The sequence below is a fragment of the Corythoichthys intestinalis genome, chromosome 11 (assembly GCF_030265065.1).
Source record: "Corythoichthys intestinalis isolate RoL2023-P3 chromosome 11, ASM3026506v1, whole genome shotgun sequence".
In the NCBI taxonomy this organism is placed as follows: domain Eukaryota; kingdom Metazoa; phylum Chordata; class Actinopteri; order Syngnathiformes; family Syngnathidae; genus Corythoichthys; species Corythoichthys intestinalis.
In genome coordinates, this window is record NC_080405.1 from 30,770,648 (window position 1) to 30,790,054 (window position 19,407).

General features: G+C 39.1%; 1 protein-coding gene across 2 annotated transcripts in view; it reads left to right on the top strand.

Moving 5' to 3' along the window:
• The window catches only part of kdrl (kinase insert domain receptor like), a 106,675-nt gene that overhangs the window by 29,178 nt on the left and 58,090 nt on the right, over positions 1-19,407 (top strand). For both annotated transcript variants that reach the window (XM_057850340.1, XM_057850341.1), the window contains exons 6-11: positions 15-151; positions 222-393; positions 2,947-3,067; positions 3,140-3,309; positions 8,441-8,597; positions 19,122-19,233. In XM_057850340.1, coding sequence (XP_057706323.1) covers positions 15-151; positions 222-393; positions 2,947-3,067; positions 3,140-3,309; positions 8,441-8,597; positions 19,122-19,233 — 869 coding nt within the window. The remainder of the gene's footprint in view (positions 1-14; positions 152-221; positions 394-2,946; positions 3,068-3,139; positions 3,310-8,440; positions 8,598-19,121; positions 19,234-19,407) is intronic.

Genomic DNA, 19,407 nt, shown 5'->3' on the forward strand with positions numbered 1-19,407 from the left:
TTCCATGTTTACAGCACCTATTCTAGAGAATGTGACCGTCACCCCGGAGCGTGTCAAAGTGCTAGTTGGCGACACGCTCTTCCTCAACTGCTCCGGAGTGACTGGCTACAGTGGAAGAATCAGCTTTATGTGGGATTTTCCCAAAAAAAAAGTAAGACAGTCAAGCTTCCGTGTCGGATTGTAGCCCAACGTTTGCGAGATGTTTTTTTCTCTGTTTTCAGGAAAATCGCCATTTCACAAACAAAACCAAAGATGAGATCACTCAGACATTCACAATGAGTAAGGGTTTAGTGTTGCGCAACGTTACAATGGAGGACAAGGGCTGGTATCACTGCAAAGCGGAGCTCACACCTACCATACATAAGAATGCTTCAGCAAAAGTCATTGTCTATGGTAAGATGCGAATATTCCATGTTGGAAGTAAGTGTGTGCCATCAGAGTTTCAGTATGAATTTCTAACATGGAATTTTGTCGACGTCAAAATTTTATCGCAATAAAAATATAATGATCAATTTGAAGACTTTTGCGGCTGAATTTTTTGTGACGGATTTCTTTTTTTTAACCAAATTTATATGACTGATTTTTTTTTTTTGCAACAGAATTTTTTTTCAGGCTGAATTTTGCAAGTGACATTTTTCTGGGACAGAATTTTTGCAACTGAATTTTTGGGGACTGAATTCCGATGCTGAAAAATATTTCTGGGGAAATTCATATTCAAACAATGGCACTGATATACTCCCATACACTAAGACATAAACTTCATAATGTATTGACGCGACACTGGGCCGATTAATAGGGGGCCTATCTCCGTCAAAGTTATATATATATGGACGTAAAACAGTCTCGATTCTTGGTTAAAAGCAAAAAAAACTGGGTAGTTACCATTTATTTTACGTAAATATGTCGAATGTGCTGCTAATCTTTAAGCCACTGTGGCGCTCCCTTATCACCACAAAGAGCTTTTTATGTTGAAAATTGATGTGAATAAATGCTTTAATCCCTGAATTCTTTACAGATATGGACGTAAAACAATTTTGATTCTCCGTTAAATGCAAAAAAACTGGGCAGTTAGCATTTATTTTACGTAAATATGTTGAATGTGCTGCTAGTCTTTAAGCCACTGTGGTGCCGCCTAATCACTACAAAGAGTTTTTTGCGTTGAAAATTCTTGTGAATAAATGCTTTAATCCCTGAATTATTTATAGATATGGATGTAAAACAATTTTGATTCTTGGTTAAATGCAAAAAAAACTGGGCATTAGCATTTATTTTACGTAAATATGTTGAATATGCAGCTAGTCTTTAAGCCACTGTGGCGTCGCCTAATCACCACAAACAGCTTTTTACGCTGAAAATTCTTGTGAATAAATGGTTAAATCCCTGAATTCTTTATACATATGAACGTAAAACAGTCTCGATTCTTGGTTAAACGCAAAAAAACAGGAAATTAGCATTTATTTTACGTAAATATTGCGAATTATGACGCAAATGCCGTAGCGGTTAATTTCTCCCATTGATTTTTTTCACGTTTCAAAATGCATGCATGGTACGAAAAATATAATAAGTACCTTGAATCCTCGAACAAATCACTCCTGAGACAATCCTTCCTGTTTGTATGCGGTACAGCTTTCGTACATTTTCAATCTAAATCCGGTGTTGGATCTCTGCATGTGTTTGAGAATAACTGCCACTTGTTGGAGTGACATAAAATGAAGCCTACAAATAAACACTGCGGTCAACAGATTCTGCTATGAATTAAGAAAATATGTAAACGTTGTTTATCAGATAAATCGACACAAAGGAGCAGTCAGTCAGAGGTGGCAAACAAATTTGTTTAGGTCAACTTGAACAGAACAGATTTGAACTAGAAACAATTTTTTTTTTTAATTAAACTAATGTACTAATGTGCCTTTTTCACAAAAACGAGAAGTATAAAATAAAGATTTTTGACTTCAAATGAATTGAATGAAAGGACAAAGTTGTCAGAAAAACATTCAACCTATGCACATGTCCCTGAGTATTTATTTAAGTCAGTGGCTGCCATTGACGGCGATAGCTCTCAAATCTTTTTGGACTGATGTGAAAATTGAAAAAGTGTGGAATTTGGGGGAAAATAATCCTCGGTACATACGCAACAGAATAAAACCACAGATGGAACACGTTTCATCGTCATTGACTGCAAAAGAGTCCAATCCATTTGTTTGTATGCGGTACAGCTTTCGTACATTTTCAATCTAAATCCGGTGTTGGATCTCTGCATGTGTTTGAGAATAACTGCCACAGACTTCGACCGACTGAAGCAGAGTGTGGGACGGCCCCCTACTTGAAGGCATGGCGCAATGTCTGGGGAATGTGTCCCGTCAATATCATTATGAAGTCTACAATGAAGATATTAGGAGGCTCTACACTGAACTTCGGGTTTGTTCTCACGCCAAGTTCCTAAGCCAGTGGTTCTCAACCCGGGTTCGAGATTCGATGAGTAAGTTTAATGAGTTCGGCGAAGGTAAAAAACAAAAAAACAAAACGCAGAACCCAATTTTTGTATGCTGATTAAATCCAGGCAAAGTGGCTTTTTAGACCAGGTTTTGGACTGGTTTGCTCCCAAATTACAGGCTTAATCCATCTCTTTTGACTGCTAGTCCTCGATCTGATGGGTGGAGGAACTGGTTTGGTCAGTGGAACGTTGACTCGCACTTGGTCTGAGGGAATACCACGGACCAATGAGCAGCGTGGTCTCAAATTTTGACCTGTTTATAAAACATTCTGTCAAAATCAGAACAGGTATTTGCTAGATTTTTAGCTTGCTAGCTTAGCTTTATCGGTTTTGGAAAAAAAAAAGCTTTATTATCTAATGGGTTAGGTGAATTAACATGTGAAATTTGTGGGGTTCGGTATCTTTAGCAAAGTTAAGAACCACTGTCCTAAGCCTTTCATATTCTGTTGCAGAGCACCCCTTCCTCAACCTGTCACACAGACACCACCGTACGGTGGTTGCCAAAGAGGGCAGAAGAGAACTGGTTTTTGCACCCAAAGTCAACGCTCTCCCTCCACCGGATATGCTGGCATGGCAAGTGGTAGTCACGTAAAAGAAGACGGCAGTCCTGCTTTCCCAGTATTGACTGATTTATTTGGGTTGCAGGTATAAAGATGGTGTACAAATCCTGAAGAATTCCACCTGCTACAAGATCTCCGGCTTTAACTTGATCATCTCCGACTTGAAACCGACACACGACGGCGTCTTCACTCTAAGCCTCGGTAACAGATTGCACCGCCTTTACCGGAATCTGAGCTACATTTTGGAAGTTGAAGGTAAGCTCTTATCTTGAAGTCACCTTGTAGAATATTACATGTATGACATTCGTATATACTTAACTCATTCACTCCTAGCCATTGTCACCTGGGCAAGGCCCTTCGCTCCCGGCCGTTTTAATGGATTTTGACTAATTTTGCAAGGCCCACAGAAAATTCTCTTCTATTGCTATATAAACATGGAACCCACCAAAAGAAAGATTACACTCTCTTCTTTCAGCAGAAAAAAAGTTAGTTCATATCTTTTTCCATTCTTTAGAAATCAGCATTAGAAAATAGCTTAGTTTGAGCAATTTTCCAATTTCTGATGAAAAAACAGAGAAATTGAGCTTTTTGTGAAAGCATACATTTCAAACATAACTTTGACTTATACACAGATATTTTTTGCTTTAATTACATCCCAAACATCTGAATAATGTTTTCCTTTTACAAAATAAGATAAACAACAAGACAAAGAGAGCTTTTGATCACAATGTAACAATTTATTTACACATAACTAAACTATTGAACTGATGAACTATTTGCGCACATAACGGGGAAGGCTCTCGGCTGCTTCCGTGGCTAATCTGATGAGTCCGGATCAAGGTCGGTCTCACTATTTTCATCATCTTCATCGGTGGTTTCAACCTCGGGCTAAGGAGTAACGCAACGTGAGCTCCGCAGAACGCGTGTGGAACCTGACGCTGTTGTAGCCGTCACCGTCTGTCTAATCAAGATCTTTCTTTGACGATGGATTCGTTTTCTTTTCAAAACACTCCTCCTGTGTCGTTTTGCCATTTTTTTCCCTCCAACTTCCATTTCCTGACTATTTTTCCTCACTTCCTTTCTTGGCCCGAGATGAGTTCTTACCAAATGCGCTACTGACCTCTAGTGGCCAGTTTTATAGCTTTTAGGTTTTGATCTTTGTGCATTATATTTTAGATAGATCGGAACCTATAGTTGACTCTTGTAAAAAAAAATTTTTTTTAAATAAATAATGCAAAAGACATATAAATACGTTTTTGGGACTCTGAAGCAATTAAAAATAGAACGTATTTATACTTTTTGGGAGCAAATGAGTTAACAGTTGAATTTACAAGTTTAAAATCACTAACAAGATTTTAATAGAGCCAAGTCATTCATTCGCTCCTTCCAGTCAAAATGAATTGGAACGTCTCGTGTGTTGTCAATGGGAGCCTATGCGTTATATAAAATTCAATTAAAAAACAACTTTGGAGTGTTACTGGGGGCCAAAACCAGAGTGTAATCTGATCAGTGTTGTTAATCTTAAAAAGTAAATTTTTAAAAAGTAATTGATTACAGTTACAAATTACTACTCCCAAAAAGTAATTGAGTAAGTCAGCTACCTGAATGTAAGAGTAATTAGTTAATTGGCAAAGTAAAAAAAAACAGGTCACACTATGTGAAGTTTAAAGGGTTTTTGGGACAATTGGCCCTAGCCCAATTGTTTCCCCTAATATTACCTAGACACAGGGTTATTGCGGATATTGCGATAACTAGATAGTAACCTTTGCCATGTTTGGAAGTCATTTAATGTTGTGAATCAACCGTTAAAGTTGCTCGAATTGATCCCGTTATTGCATGAGTTCCTCTCTGTCTACTTTCGACATGAGAAAGTTTTAAAACTGTTTCATCATTTAAAGATAGATTCAAGTCAAGATTTTGCCGATTTAGAAGTATTTTAGATAAAAAGTTACTTAGGTTCGCTAGGAAGGTTCTCTACAACAGAGCCTTCCTGAGAAGTCTACTGCTTTAAGATGGTAGCGAGTCTAGCATTTCGCATCTAGTTCTCTATTCATGTCCTAACGCCACCGAGTCATTTCACATCTACAGTAGTTCTATATACATGTGATATCTACCTTAGCATCATGTGGGCGTAGTTTGTAGGCTATCGGCTACAGTCAGGTATTATTGGAGGCACCTAGCATAGGTTTTGCAACGGCTTCAAAATGACTTTCCTTCCTCCCCACTCTACCACTCTGCTTCCGTGAGTCAGTGTCTCTCAGACTTTTCTCGCATCATTCAACCAACGTAGTAACGCAAAGTAACGCAAGCTTTTACATCCTCAGTAACGGTAACGGCGTTGCAAAATGAGAAAAGTAATTAAGTAGATTACTCACTACTGAAATAAATAACGCTGTTAGTAACGCCGTTATACTCTAACGTCGTTATTAACCACACTGAAACAAATTAATTTAGTTGGTTTTATTTTATTATACATTTTATTAGTTTATAATTATATGTATTCATAAAAATTATATAATAATTTATAATTAAAATAACAATATAATTATAACTAAATACAACCATTTTTTTCATTTTACATTTTTTCAATTTAAATGTTTTTTTCTACTTCTTTTTATTTTTTATTTTTTTGTTTTGTTTTGTTTTGTTTTTTGCTTTAAATTTTGGAATATCCAGTTTTTAATTTCATTTTTCAGTCATATATACTAGTATAATATTTTTATGTCTTTATGTATTCCCCCAATGCTTTTTCAAATATATCCAGCACTGTACAGTATGTTAAATGTAAATTCAAGTATCGTGGGTGAAGTCGGAAAAATACAGTATCTAATCAACTGAGCGCTGCATGAAGATTCTCCTAAAGTACATAAAGCGACAAAGTATTTGTATTTCATTCAATTCCAAAATGGCAGGTAGCTGTATTAGTGTGAGAGGAATTTGCGCGCTTGTTGATTCCAGAACGGGATTGACGTCGATGCCGCTGCAGCTGTTGTTGATTAGCGGGCCTCTTTAGAAGGGGCTCAGTGCAGCGTGGAAACGCGCCACAGAAACGCTCCAGACCCCCCTGAGTTCACAGCCTTTGTTTGCATCCTCACCATGTGTACATTATAGAGAAAAAAACTGATGTGCAGAATTGGGCTGATGCTTGTCCTCATTAGTGTCACGGGTGAGACTTATTACGGGACAATGGAGAATGATTTCGTAGCATTCTACAATGCCAAAAATGTGCAGGAAAATTTATAGCGCTTGGGTCTCATGTCACATCACGAAAACTTGTTGGAGTGACATAAAATGAAGCCTACAAATAAACACTGCGGTCAACAGATTCTGCTATGAATTAAGAAAGTATGTAAATGTTGTTTATCAGATAAATCGACACAAAGCAGCAGTCAGTCAGAGGTGGCACACAAATTTGTTTAGGTCAAATTGAACAGAACAGGTTTGAACTAGAAACTTTCTTTTTTTTTTTTTTTTTTTTTTAAATTAAAGTAATGTTCTAATGTGCCATTTTCACAAAAACAAGAAGTATAAAATAAATATTTTTGTCTTCAAATGAATTGAATGAAAGGACAAAGTTATCAGAAAAACATTCAACCTTTGCACATGTCCCTGAGTATCTACTTAAGTCAGTGGCTGCCATTGACGGCGATAGCTCTCAAATCTTTTTGGACTGATGTGAAAATTGAAAAAGTGTGAAATTTGGGGGAAAATAATCCTCGGTATATACGCAACAGAATAAAACCACAGATGGAACACGTTTCATCGTCACTGACGGCAAATGAGTCCAATCCATTTGAATAAGAAGCGTGAATGACAAAGTAAAATTCAGTCACAAAAAAAGTTCAGTTGCAAAAATTCAGTCGCATAAAAATCAGTTGCAAAAAATTCAATCACAAACATTTGCAAAAAAAATTCAAATGCAAATACATCAGTCGCAAAAAAATTCAGTTGCAACAATGTAGTCATAAAACTTCAGTCACAAAAATGTAGTTGCAAAAAAGTCAGTTGCCAAAAATTAAGTTGGAAAAAAACGGTCATAAAAGTATTCACTCACAAAAATTTGTTGCAAAAAATGCATTCTGCAAAAAACTTTGGTTGCAAAAAATTCAGCCGCAAAAATGTCTCAAAAATACCGTTCCAAAAAAACTGTAGAGGCAAAAATTCAATTTCCACAGCCATCATCTCTAAAAGAGGCGGACTTACACCATATTAAATTAGTTTTAGTTGATTTTTTTAAGGTGTATCCATTATTTTGTCCAACCCCTTAATGTGCCTTTTTTTTACTTTTTTCACAAAAATGAGAAGTATAAAATGAAGATGTTTGTCTTCAAATGAATGGAATAAAAGCACAAAGTTATCAGAAAAATAATCAACTTATGTACAGGTCCTTGAGTATTCTACTTAAGTCATTGGCTGCCATTAGTGGCAATAGCTGTCCAATCTGTTTGGACGGACGTGAAAATTGAAAAAAGTGTGGAATTTGGGGGAAAATAAACCTCGGTACATAAACAACAGAATAAAACCAGAAATGGATCACATTTCATCGTCACTGAAGGCAAAAGACGTCCAATCCATTTGAACTGGACGCGTGAATGACAAGGTCAAATTTAGCCACAAACAAATTCTGTTACAAAAATTCAGTCATAAAAAAGTACTTGCACAAAATTTAATTGCCAAAAATTCAGTTGCAAAATAATACAGTCGCAAAAAAATCACCATACAAAGATTCAGTCACAAAGATTAAATTACAGAAGAAAATCAGTCAGAAAAACACTGACTCACAAAAATTCAGTTGCAAAAAATGTAGTTTGCAAAAAACTTTGGTTGCAAAAATTCTTTCGCAACAGAATTTCAATGCTGGAAAAATCTCTGTTAGATTCTAACAATGCATGAGTTACAAAAATTCAGCCGCAAAAAAATCATTTGCGACATCCAGGTTAAGATGCAAATGAAATTTTTGCAATTTTATTTTATTTTTTCGAGTGAACCTTTTGAGAGGGATTTTTTTGCAACTTAATTTTTGGCGATTGAGTTCTTCACTGTCTTCACTTTTTACACCTTTACTAGTCAAAATAGCTTTGTTGACAGTGAATATGCGTCAGTGGCGGTCACAGCGAGGGCAATTTACAGTTCAAGCAGCTAGAATGGGCAAAGCCTACCAGGCACTTTGTGGGTCGTTGATGAAAGATCTGGCGCTGCAATAGGCAGGGCAGGTCACTTCATGACCCCACAGCCCAGGGTTTGCTCGTCTTCCTGCCGTTCTGGCTGTCGACAGGACAAATGGTGTCACCACCTTTTTCACAACGATTCATCACGGCTGTCGTTTCTCATTAGAGAAAATACGTGATTCTATGAAATTGAAATGAAATTCTTTTTCCCCTGCCAGTAAAGCCAAGTATTTGGGAGGCTAAATTGGCCCCGGTGGAAATCCAGCCATACATGTTTGGCAAGCGGCACCAGCTGACCTGCACGGCTGACGGGAGGCCCACGCCCAACATCACCTGGATGTGGCAGCCCTGTCACGCCGACCCACTCCTCAAACGGTGAGTTGTGCAATTAGATACTTAGCATAGCGCTAGATAAGCGATGGGAAATGCTGAGCACAAATTATGTTTTGAATGCAAACATTTTATAACTAGGGAAGCTCCCTGAAAGAGCAGTCTTCCGCCGAAGCAACCAAATTCAAAGCATTGCCATATTTGGTAGAGTGGGCACTCTACCTTTTGCCCTCATGTCCCAAAATGTCATCATTCTTTCTCTTCCCATCATATTACCCACCCTTCAATAACTGAGAGATGACGCTGTTGTGGCCACCGCGACAGCCGGGGTAAACCTTTCCCTCATCGCCCCCTGCCTCATCAAGATGGATTTTTAAAAATCTTTCTTTTATGGTGACCACTGCCTCGTGGCGGAGTTCGCCTGGGGAACTTGTGTTCCTGGGGGGGAACTGGTTTGGCTGTGCGCGTTTCCAGCTGAGTCGCGGGACACTGGAGGGTGCGGGGGACGAGTGTGGCCGAGCACGGCGGCGCGGGCTCTGCTCAGCAAGCAGCATGGACTCAATGGCATCGTCCGCTGCACTGGTGGTTCTGGTCGGTTGTCCAGCGCCTGGCATCCTCGACGTCCATTCGGTCGTCTTCCGCCGGCGCCCCGCCCATGAGGCCCGGCCGTTCGTTCCGTTGAATCGGGTTGCGGGTCTTACCAAATGCGCTACTGCCCTCCAGTGGCCAAGTTTTATTGCTTTTAAATGTGTTTTGAGCTTTGTGCATTTTATCTTAGATACATCGGAACCTATAGATGCCTCTTGTCGAAAAAAAAACAACAAAAAAAACGCAAAAGACGTATGAATACGTTTTTGGGATACTGAAACAATTAAAAATAGAACGTATTTATACGTCTTTGGGAGCAAATGAGTTAATTGACCATTTCTGTTGTATTTATATTTGTTGCTGATTTTAATGTGATGTAAAGCACATTGAATTGCCGTGCATTGAATTGTGCTTTACAAATAAATTAGCCATAAAAACGTAACCAATGATGGCACTTCCAGTACATGAAGTATTTTCAGCATTGTGCTTTGGAGCTAAGTTGCGTCAGAACGTAGAACCTCTTGTGAAAAAAACGTAAAAGATGTTCAATACATCTTTGGGACACTGAAACAATTAAAAGTAGAACGTATTTTTACATTTTTGTGGAGCAAATGAGTTAACTAGGTCGCGTCGTAGTATGAAAGCAGCCGGTTAATTCCGGGTCACAACGCGAAGGCTGATGACGTAAGCATATATAATCATATAATACATGTTTTTGGATAGTTATTTTTGAGATTTAGGGGGTATTTACGGGTACTCAAAGGGTTAATTCCGACTTGCGCGGAAATTCAGATTACGTCGCCAGCATAGCAACTCGTTCGTAACCTGGGGACTACATGTATTCTGTTTCATATCTCTGTCTCTTAATTTGATAATTGACTAGTTGACGCCGAGACGATTTATTGTAGCGGGCCTAATCTGCATCTACATGTTCAGTCATCAAATGTGCTAGTTCACGCAGTGTCTCACAGTTGCATCCTCCGCATTCACCGTAAAAAAAAAAAAAAGCAATGACAGAACATTGCATATGAATCAAAAGCTTGGAGAGATGCCCTCCCATTTGAGGTCAGTGCCTTTGGATTCCAAAAAGGAAACAGTGGGGAGATATATTAGCGCCGAGCCGCTGCAGAGTCCACTCATTCTTTGTGTATGATGAGTGAGTGTTGCTGAATAGCAGCCCGCTAGTGAACCCACAAACAAGATGAACATTCCCCGAGATGTGTGACAGCAGGAGACCCACCAGTCGGAAGATCGGCTAAACAATGGGCCATTAGCCTTGGCTTATCAGGCGCCATTAACAAAAACAACACCAAGCGAGGAAGGAGGTCACGCTTCTCGTCCCGTCAACTAAATGCATATTACATTCCCTTTTTGAAATTGATATTTGCAAGATATGAGACTGAAGGAAATCACATAAATGTGTCAGATGTTTATATAGGTGCAATTATTGACTCAGACCTGAACCTCAACAGCCATTTAATGATTAGTGCTAAATTTGCCTACTACCAGCTAAAAAGCATAGCCAGAATAAAGGGGCTTCTATGGAAACAACACATGAAAAACTTTTTTTTTTTTCTTTTATGTGGGCTGGATTATTCTGATGGCGTATTTAAAGCTCCTAACAATAAATCAATCAGGATGCCGCAGCTAATCCTGAATGCTGCTGCCAGAGTTCTCAATAATACAAGGAAAATCAACTGGTCATGAAATCACTCTACTGGCTTATGGTGTGTCTAAGGATTGACGATGAAATCTTCTCTCTAAAACTAAATCTTTCTAAATATTTAATGGTATTGCACCAAAATGCATGCTGGATTTGCTCGATCTATTCCAAGCATTCAGACAATTTAGGTCATTCAGAACTGTATTTTGTTGTGTGTTCCATGAATCTAAGCATGGTGAGGCGGCATTCAGTTATTATGCTCCTCAACTGTGTGTTCAAATGGTTACTTCTTTAAAACAGAGATAAGAACACAAATATTTACTATAGAGCAGACTTAAAGAGCATACGACAGGAGAAAAAAAGTCTTAAATAGCATTATTATGTGAATTAGAATCATATTTTGAGACGATTCGACTATATACAACAATTTAGCAAAGCGCAGATGACGAGAAATTAGTCTTTTAATATGCCGGTTAGCCACGCCTACCATTATAGGGTTCTAGCATCCCCAACAGGTGGATGACGTCAGCGGGAGACTGGGCTTATCGGTTTTACTATTCAGCCCATTGAGGGGGAATTATTCAAAACGAGGAAAACGCGACGAAGAGAGCTGCAAAATGTCATTGTTTCAGTCTCTGTACTCCAATATTTTTACAGGATATTCTTTTTATCCAAGTATTTTCCTCAATAGCTAAATAAATGGCTTGAGAAGGACCAGTCAGCCCGTCGAGGGGGAACTATTCACAATTTTTCCCCAATTGCTAAATAAATGGCATGGTCATGACAAATAACAGTCTTGTGCTAAATGGAATATGAAATAATAAAAATGCACTTATTCAGGACGACATGGCAAAATTACTCCATAATGGTCAAAACTGTCGACTTCACCTTTACTGTCGCACCTCCCGAACGATATTTTATGACACCTAAATCGGACATATGTCATTTCCCTTCCCCGGCTTCGGAGAATGTAAACAAACTAAGATGCCAACATGCTAACCCGAACCAAGTGATGTTTCAAAGTCTTCGAAGCAGAAAATCACACATAACTAGCCCGGATTATTTGACATGACGACTGGGTTGTCGATTGTCTTCGCGGATCGCCCGGCGGAAAGCAATTTACAGCTCGTTCCCCGGAGGAGGGCGGCTGCAGTTTTTGTGCAGCTAACGTGCAGCTAATGTCCATGAGGAGAGCTTTTTACATGCCTATCAATGATCAAACGTAAGTAGTCCTTTATTTAAAGAAAGTTTTTAGTGTTTACTTTGTAATCGCTGTATTCGTATTTGACATAATACAAAACAAGATGTTTACTCACTTCCTCATAAATCCAATGGTCCCACAGTAGTAGGGCTTGTTTTGGCCAATATCCACGGTGAACGGGAACCTTTTGAAACTCCAAAAAGGCGCACACGCCTCTCCCTCATACAGCAAGATTTTTCTGCAGCCGTTTGGCTGGCGTGATGCGAAAAATAAACGTATTAATCTGCAAAATCAGCTGAATCCTTAGTCCTCATACACAACAGTACGGCTGTTTAGTGAAGAAGACGCCTTCATCTGTACACGTCACAGCGCCCTCCTCCTCAATGCAAGACCGAAGCCGGAAGTCACTCATTTTCATGGCGCGGGATTCAAAAAACTAAATAAATATAATGATCGCTTCCACTCACATCCAAGCAGTCCATATCATTCAGGAGCATAAAATATCGCGTGTATTATGAAATAAACATGCTTTTTCGTGTCACATGCACTTTAACTACCATTACTGTTCAAATCTGCAATGTATGACTTGTGCTGTTTCCTATTTTAATTGGTTTTCGGTTTTAACTGTGTCTTGCTGATATTGGTGCTTTTTGTTTTTATTCCTCTTTCATATTTGACCGTTTTTACTGTATTTATTATTGTTGCTTATTTTAATGTGCTGTAAAGCACATTGAATTGCCGTGCATTGAATTGTGCTTTAGAAATAAATTTGCCAAAAAAAACGTAGCCAAAAATAGCATTTACAGTACCATATTTTTTGGACTATAAGTCGCACCGGAGTATAAGTCGCATTTTTGGGGGAAATTTACTTGATAAAATCCAACACATAGAACAGATAGAGTGGGGAGAACAAGTATTTGATACACTGTCAATGGGAAAACCCATTGGCAGTGTATCAAATACTTGTTCTCCCCACTGTATGTCATCTTAAAAGGCAATTTAAAATAAAAATACAATAGAGAACAACATTCTGAATAGGTGTACAGTATGATAATGTTACATGATGCATCAACAACGAAATGCGAACGTGGCCAATATGTTAACGTAACATAGCTATTAAGAGTTATTCAGATAATTATAGCATAAAGAACATGCTAACAAGTTTACCAAACCTTCATTGTCACTCCAAAACACAAAAATAACATGTGAAATGATACAATAATGTGTTAATGATTTCACACATAAGACGCTTCAGAGTATAAGTCGCACCCCCAGCCAAACTATGAAAAAAACTGCGACCTATAGTCCGAAAAATACGGTATATGAAAATACAGTGATCCTTCGTTTTGAACAGTTAATGGGGACCACACACCCCGACCACCCGCGATAAATTAAATCGGCAAAATAGAGGTGTAACATATTTACATTAAAAAAAAAAAATATATATATATATATATATATATATATACACAGTATAGTATATACTGTATATATATACAGGGGGGTCAACGTATTTATTGGAAAGGCATCCATATGACATGTTTTTTGCCTTTTTTCCCCAAAGTTTAAATGCTTCATTGAGTGAGTCCTCTCATATCAATTCATGCTGCTTAGAACAGCACACAACACAACACAATAGCCCCTTTCACACATGCCGAAAGACCGTGAATTTAAACTGGTAGCCCTTATGTGTGAAACCAATTTCCCGGGTCGACCGACATGGAGATTACGCGGACATTTCACGGGTCACGTCTTAGTATAATGTCCAAAACTTTCCTGGGAAGCTGTGTGCGTGAAAGCAGACGTTAAATTCCCGGGGCACAGCACAATGGCTGATGACGTAAATATCATGGCGGGCCAATCGTCATTTCCTCTCTCTTCGCAGTAAGACGAAAAGCGGTAAACAAACATCGCAATTATCAACATAGCAAGCTGGAAATAGCTAAATTAAACTGAAAACATAACAAAATTAAATTGCTTTGGGATCGTAGAGCCGAGGAAGGGAGTCAATCGTCCATCTTTGGAAATGTGTGGTTTGTTTTATTGCCGATGTTAGGGCCCGCTATCACGGAAACAAGGTTGCACTTCAAAACAGAAAACAACAGAGGGAAGCGTTCAAGGGTTTATTAAACATGAACAAAAATACACGCGATCGCAGAAAAGGGGGAATAACACAATGGGTCCTTGACAGTAATTGAAGGGGGATCAATAATACTTATTACTAAGCGGTAGGCAGAGAGCCGATAAGACAACAAAACAAAGTCAGCGGGATTCTTCCTTACCCCGGCGGCTTTCGTTCACCTTAAGCTGGAATTTCCCTGGAAATGTGTGTTAAAACGGCTAATGCCATAGCACACTACAGCCAATCTTTAACGAGTCAAACGAGTCGGCGCCTTTGAAAGGTAGCACTCTCAAGCTTCTCTGACAAGTTCAAAGCAGCTCCCTTGTCACTCATCGTGAACCATAGCAAGTTCTGTCTGCCTGTGGAGAAAGAAACGAGAATGAGGCCATGTTCACACCTAGCAGGTTTGTTTAAAACTAAAGATTCTGCCCTAATAAAAAAGAATTACATCCACACTAGCACATTTGTAGAAAAAAAAAAGCTTCCACAACCAACCGCATTTATTCATTTTTAAGTACATTCATAACAATGTGCGAAAAATAATTGTCCATAATACTCCCATCCTTCGCGTGTGTTCTTCAATATGAAGTACTGCAAGAGTTAGTAAATAAATGGAAGCAAAAAAAGCATGTGTCTAATTTACTCCAAATGTAAACATTGGTCTCATGTGTGACGTAGGGACAAAGTTTGTTGCAGTCAGTCACAGTTGAGTTGCCCAACTTCCCATCATGCATTTGGGCAGAGTAGGAGACAATCTTTTTCTTCACACGCCTAATTGAACACAACGCAGAACATAATGCATACCATTTGCAGCCACCACTGACAGTCATGGTTGTCCAACTTCCCATCATGCATTTGGACGGAGCAGGAGACGTTCTTTTTCTTGACACGACTAATTGACCACAACGCAGATCATACTGCATACCATTTTCAGCCAGCACTGACAGTCATGGTTGCCCAACTTCCCATCATGCATTTGGGCGGAGCAGGAGACGTTCTTTTTCTTGACACGACTAATTGAACGCAACGCAGAACATACTGCATACCATTTGCAGCCACCACTGACAGTCATGGTTGCCCAACTTCCCATCATGCATTTGGGCGGAGCAGGAAGCATTCTTTTTCTTGACACGACTAATTGAACGCAACGCAGAACATACTGCATACCATTTGCAGCCACCACTGACAGTCATGGTTGCCCAACTTGCCATCATGCATTTGGGCGGAGCAGGAGACGTTCTTTTTCTTGACACGACTAATTGAACACAACGCAGAACATACTGCATACCATTTGCAGCCACCACTGACAGTCATGGTTGCCCAACTTGCCATCATGCATTTGGGCGGAGCAGGAGACGTTCTTTTTCTTGACACGACTAATTGAACACAACGCAGAACATACTGCATTCCATTTGCAGCCACCACTGAAGGTCATGGTTGCCCAACTTCCCATCATGCATTTGAGTGGAACTGTTAAGCCGCTACAGTATCATTTAGTGAAAGCACAACAAAAATAATATTCCTATCTCTTGAAAAAGTAATGTTCACAAAAAGAAAAGCGCTCAATGCAAAGAGAACTGGCATTCCCAGTCAAATAGCTATGCAAAATATACAGTTGTGGTCAAAAGTTTACATACACTTGTGAAGAACATAATGTCATGGCTCTCTTGAGTTTCCAGTTATTTCTACAACTCTGATTTTTCTCTGATAGAGTGATTGGAACAGATACTTCTTTGTCACAAAAAACATTCATGAAGTTTGGTTCTTTTATGACTTTATTATGGGTGAACAGAAAAAAGTGATCAAATCTGCTGGGTCAAAAATATACATACAGCAGCGCCAATATTTGGTAACATGTCCCTTGGCCATTTTCACTTCAATTTGGCGCTTTTGGTAGCCATCCACAAGCTTCTGGCAAGCTTCTGGTTGAATTTTTGACCACTCCTCTTGACAGAATTGGTGCAGTTCAGTTAAATTTGATGGCTTTCTGACATGGACTTGTTTCTTCAGCATTGTCCACAAGTTCTCAATAGGGTTTAAGTCAGGACTTTGGGAAGGCCATTCGAAAACCTTAATTCTAGCCTGAATTAGCCATTCCATTACCACTTCTGATGTGTGTTTGGGGTCATTGTCCTGTTGGAACACCCAACTGCGCCCAAGGCCCAATCTTCGGGGTGATGACGTTAGGTTATCTTGAAGAATTTGAAGGTAATCCTCCTTCTTCATTATCCCATTTACTCTCTGTAAAGCACCAGTTCCATTGGCAGCAAAACAGCCCCACAGCATAATACTACCACCACCGTGCTTGACGGTAGTCATGGTGTACTTGGGGTTAAAGGCCTCACCTTTTCTCCTCCAAACATATTGCTGGGCATTGTGGCCAAACAGCTCGATTTTTGTTTCGTCTGACCACAGAACTTTCCTCCAGAAGGTCTTATCTTTGTCCATGTGATCAGCAGCAAACTTCAGTCGAGCCTTAAGGTGCCGCTTTTGGAGCAAGGGCTTCCGTCTTGCACGGCAGCCTCTCAGTCCATGGAGATGCAAAACACGCTTGACTGTGGACACTGACACCTGTGTTCCAGCAGCTTGTAATTCTTGGCAGATCTGCTTTTTGGGGATTCTCGGTTGAATCTTCACCCTCCTGACCAATTTTCTCTCAGCAGCAGGTGATAGCTTGCATTTTCTTCCTGATAGTGGCAGTGACAAAACAGTGCCATGCACTTTATACTTACTAACAATTGTTTGCACTGTTGCTCTTGGGACCTGCAGCTGCTTTGAAAAGGCTCCAAGTGACTTTCCTGACTTGTTCAAGTCAATGATTCGCTTTTTCAGATCCATGTATGTATATTTTTGACCCAGCAGATTTGATCACTTTTTCTGTTCACCCATAATAAAGTCATAAAAGAACCAAACTTCATGAATGTGTTTTTGTGACAAAGAAGTATCTGTTCCAATCACTCTATCGGAGAAAAATCAGAGTTGTAGAAATTAGTGGAAACTCAAGAGAGCCATGACATTATGTTCTTCACAAGTGTATGTAAACTTTTGACCACAACTGTACATAAATGTTAATGGATTTATTGTTATAATAAACAAATACAGTACTTATGTACAGTATGTTGAATGTTTATGTCCGTCTTGTGTCTTATCAACCAACAATAATTTACAGAAAAATATGGCATATTTTAGAGATGGTTTGAATTGCGATTAATTACGATTAATTAATTTTTAAGCTGTGATTAACTCGATTAAAAATTTTAATCGTTTGACAGTCCTAATTATATTATATTATATTATTACTAATTATTGAAATAAAATATTTTATGACAGATTTACTTTTTCATTCATTCATTTATACTGTACATGTATTTAATTTTGGCACTCCTTCACCTCGATAACTTGCAAAAATGTGGATACAAATTGGGGGGAAAAAATTGTATGTTCGACGTGGTCAGGTGTTAACTCGTTAGCTACCATTTAGATCATTCAATCGCTGCCAGTCCTCCCATTTCCAATGGACTGGAAGTCTATTGAAGCCATTAGCAGTGAACAGGTTAGAAAAATGCAAGAGAACATTTATTTTGGTCAACATTTTAATGTTGAAGTGTTCTCTTGGCAAACTATGATAACCTTGGTGAGATATGCACCAATTAGAAACAATCATGGCAGACGATTCAAAAACATTTTCAGAGCACACAAATGGCCCCCAAGTGGGAATGTGGTCACCTCTGATGTTGCAGGTCGGGGAGGTCTTTACGGGCAGGTTAAGAAGTTATCAGCTGCCCCCTGGGGACCACCAAGGCCTTAGCGTGGGCCTTATCTCCTCTGAACAGACGACGTTGGCCTTTCCTGTTGGAGGTGACGCACAGCCAGGCCCTTCCTGTCGCGGCTGACATTTCCTCCTCGGCCTCTCATCTAAGCGGTTCGATTGTTTTCCAGCCCTGCCTTGTCTCCATTTTTGTTTTACATATTTGCACACATGTCAAGATATCTACTGGTGCTTGAGAGAAGTCGGGCACTGGCTAACATAAGTGTCCCCCAGGGAATCATGACAACTAATTGAGATTTTTGCAGGTCCTAGGTGAAAATCAATAGGCTTGAATCGAAACGTTTTGGTGGGAATTGAATGTGCCATTGGAAATGATTTGGGCCATTGCAAATGTAGGGGACTTTTTTCTCAAATATGTGCGGCACTGTGCATTTGTGCCAATAATTGGCTGATAACTTTTGTGCCCCTTGATTTTGTAAATGTATTTAATGTGTGAATTATGAGAATTGGACAAAAACTTTAGAACAAGTAACAGCATGAAATTTGAAATGTTATGTTTTTGCCACTGGAAATCAATGTTGTTGTTTTTTTAAATCAAAAAACAACATTTTGAGAGAAACCGTGACCCTTAGGAGTGAACTCGAAAGAGCCTCTGTCGTCTAAAATTCTGGAACGTTTGGACGTTGGAAAGGTGTCAAAGTGTGTGGGCTGTGTGGCGTGTCGAAAAAGTGGACGGGTTAAAATAAAATATAATGTAAAAAATAGGGATGTCTGTGTTTTGTGTGGGTTTTATTGAACACTTGATTTCCAATTGTTTTGAATGCATCACTGAGGACAGGAAGAGAAAAATTGCTGCCAGCGCCGCCAAGTTCAAATGCATTATACATCTATCACCGCCAAAGGCAGTCAAAAATTTAATTTATGTACTGTATACAAGGCTGTTAGTCGGATTTTTTTTATTCTTTCATTTGTTGTAAGTGGTAATATGCCAACGTTATTATAATGTAGATGTAATAAACAGCCAATTTGTAAAGCAACTCTGGTTCATTTCCCGTTCCACCGTCAGTGGCAACGTCTGAGTTAATTTGAAATACAATCGCATAATCGTTCAATTACTATTCCTCCCATCTGGAAAAGTTTCTAATATAAATATATTGTTGAAGGTTGAACAAATGTACATTTTTTTTCCTCATTCATTCATGACCATTTTTTGGCCTCTTTCACAGATGCGTTCTTTACTCAGAGCCAACGGTGGTCCACATTACACAAAAGGGAAAGGACAGAAATTGGATCGAGAGCATTACCAGCAAGCCTGAATTGTTTCAAAGGAAAAATAAGGTATGTGTTAGGACGTCCAGAGCCGTCATTGGCACTAAAACATGATAATAAACAGAGCAAAATGAGCTGTAATTTGTGGGTCTTTCCTTAGAAAAACAAGCAAGAGTGTGCGCTAGCACACTAATAGACTGAAAGGTGTGCTTGCATGTCCTCTACTGGCTAACTCGGATATAC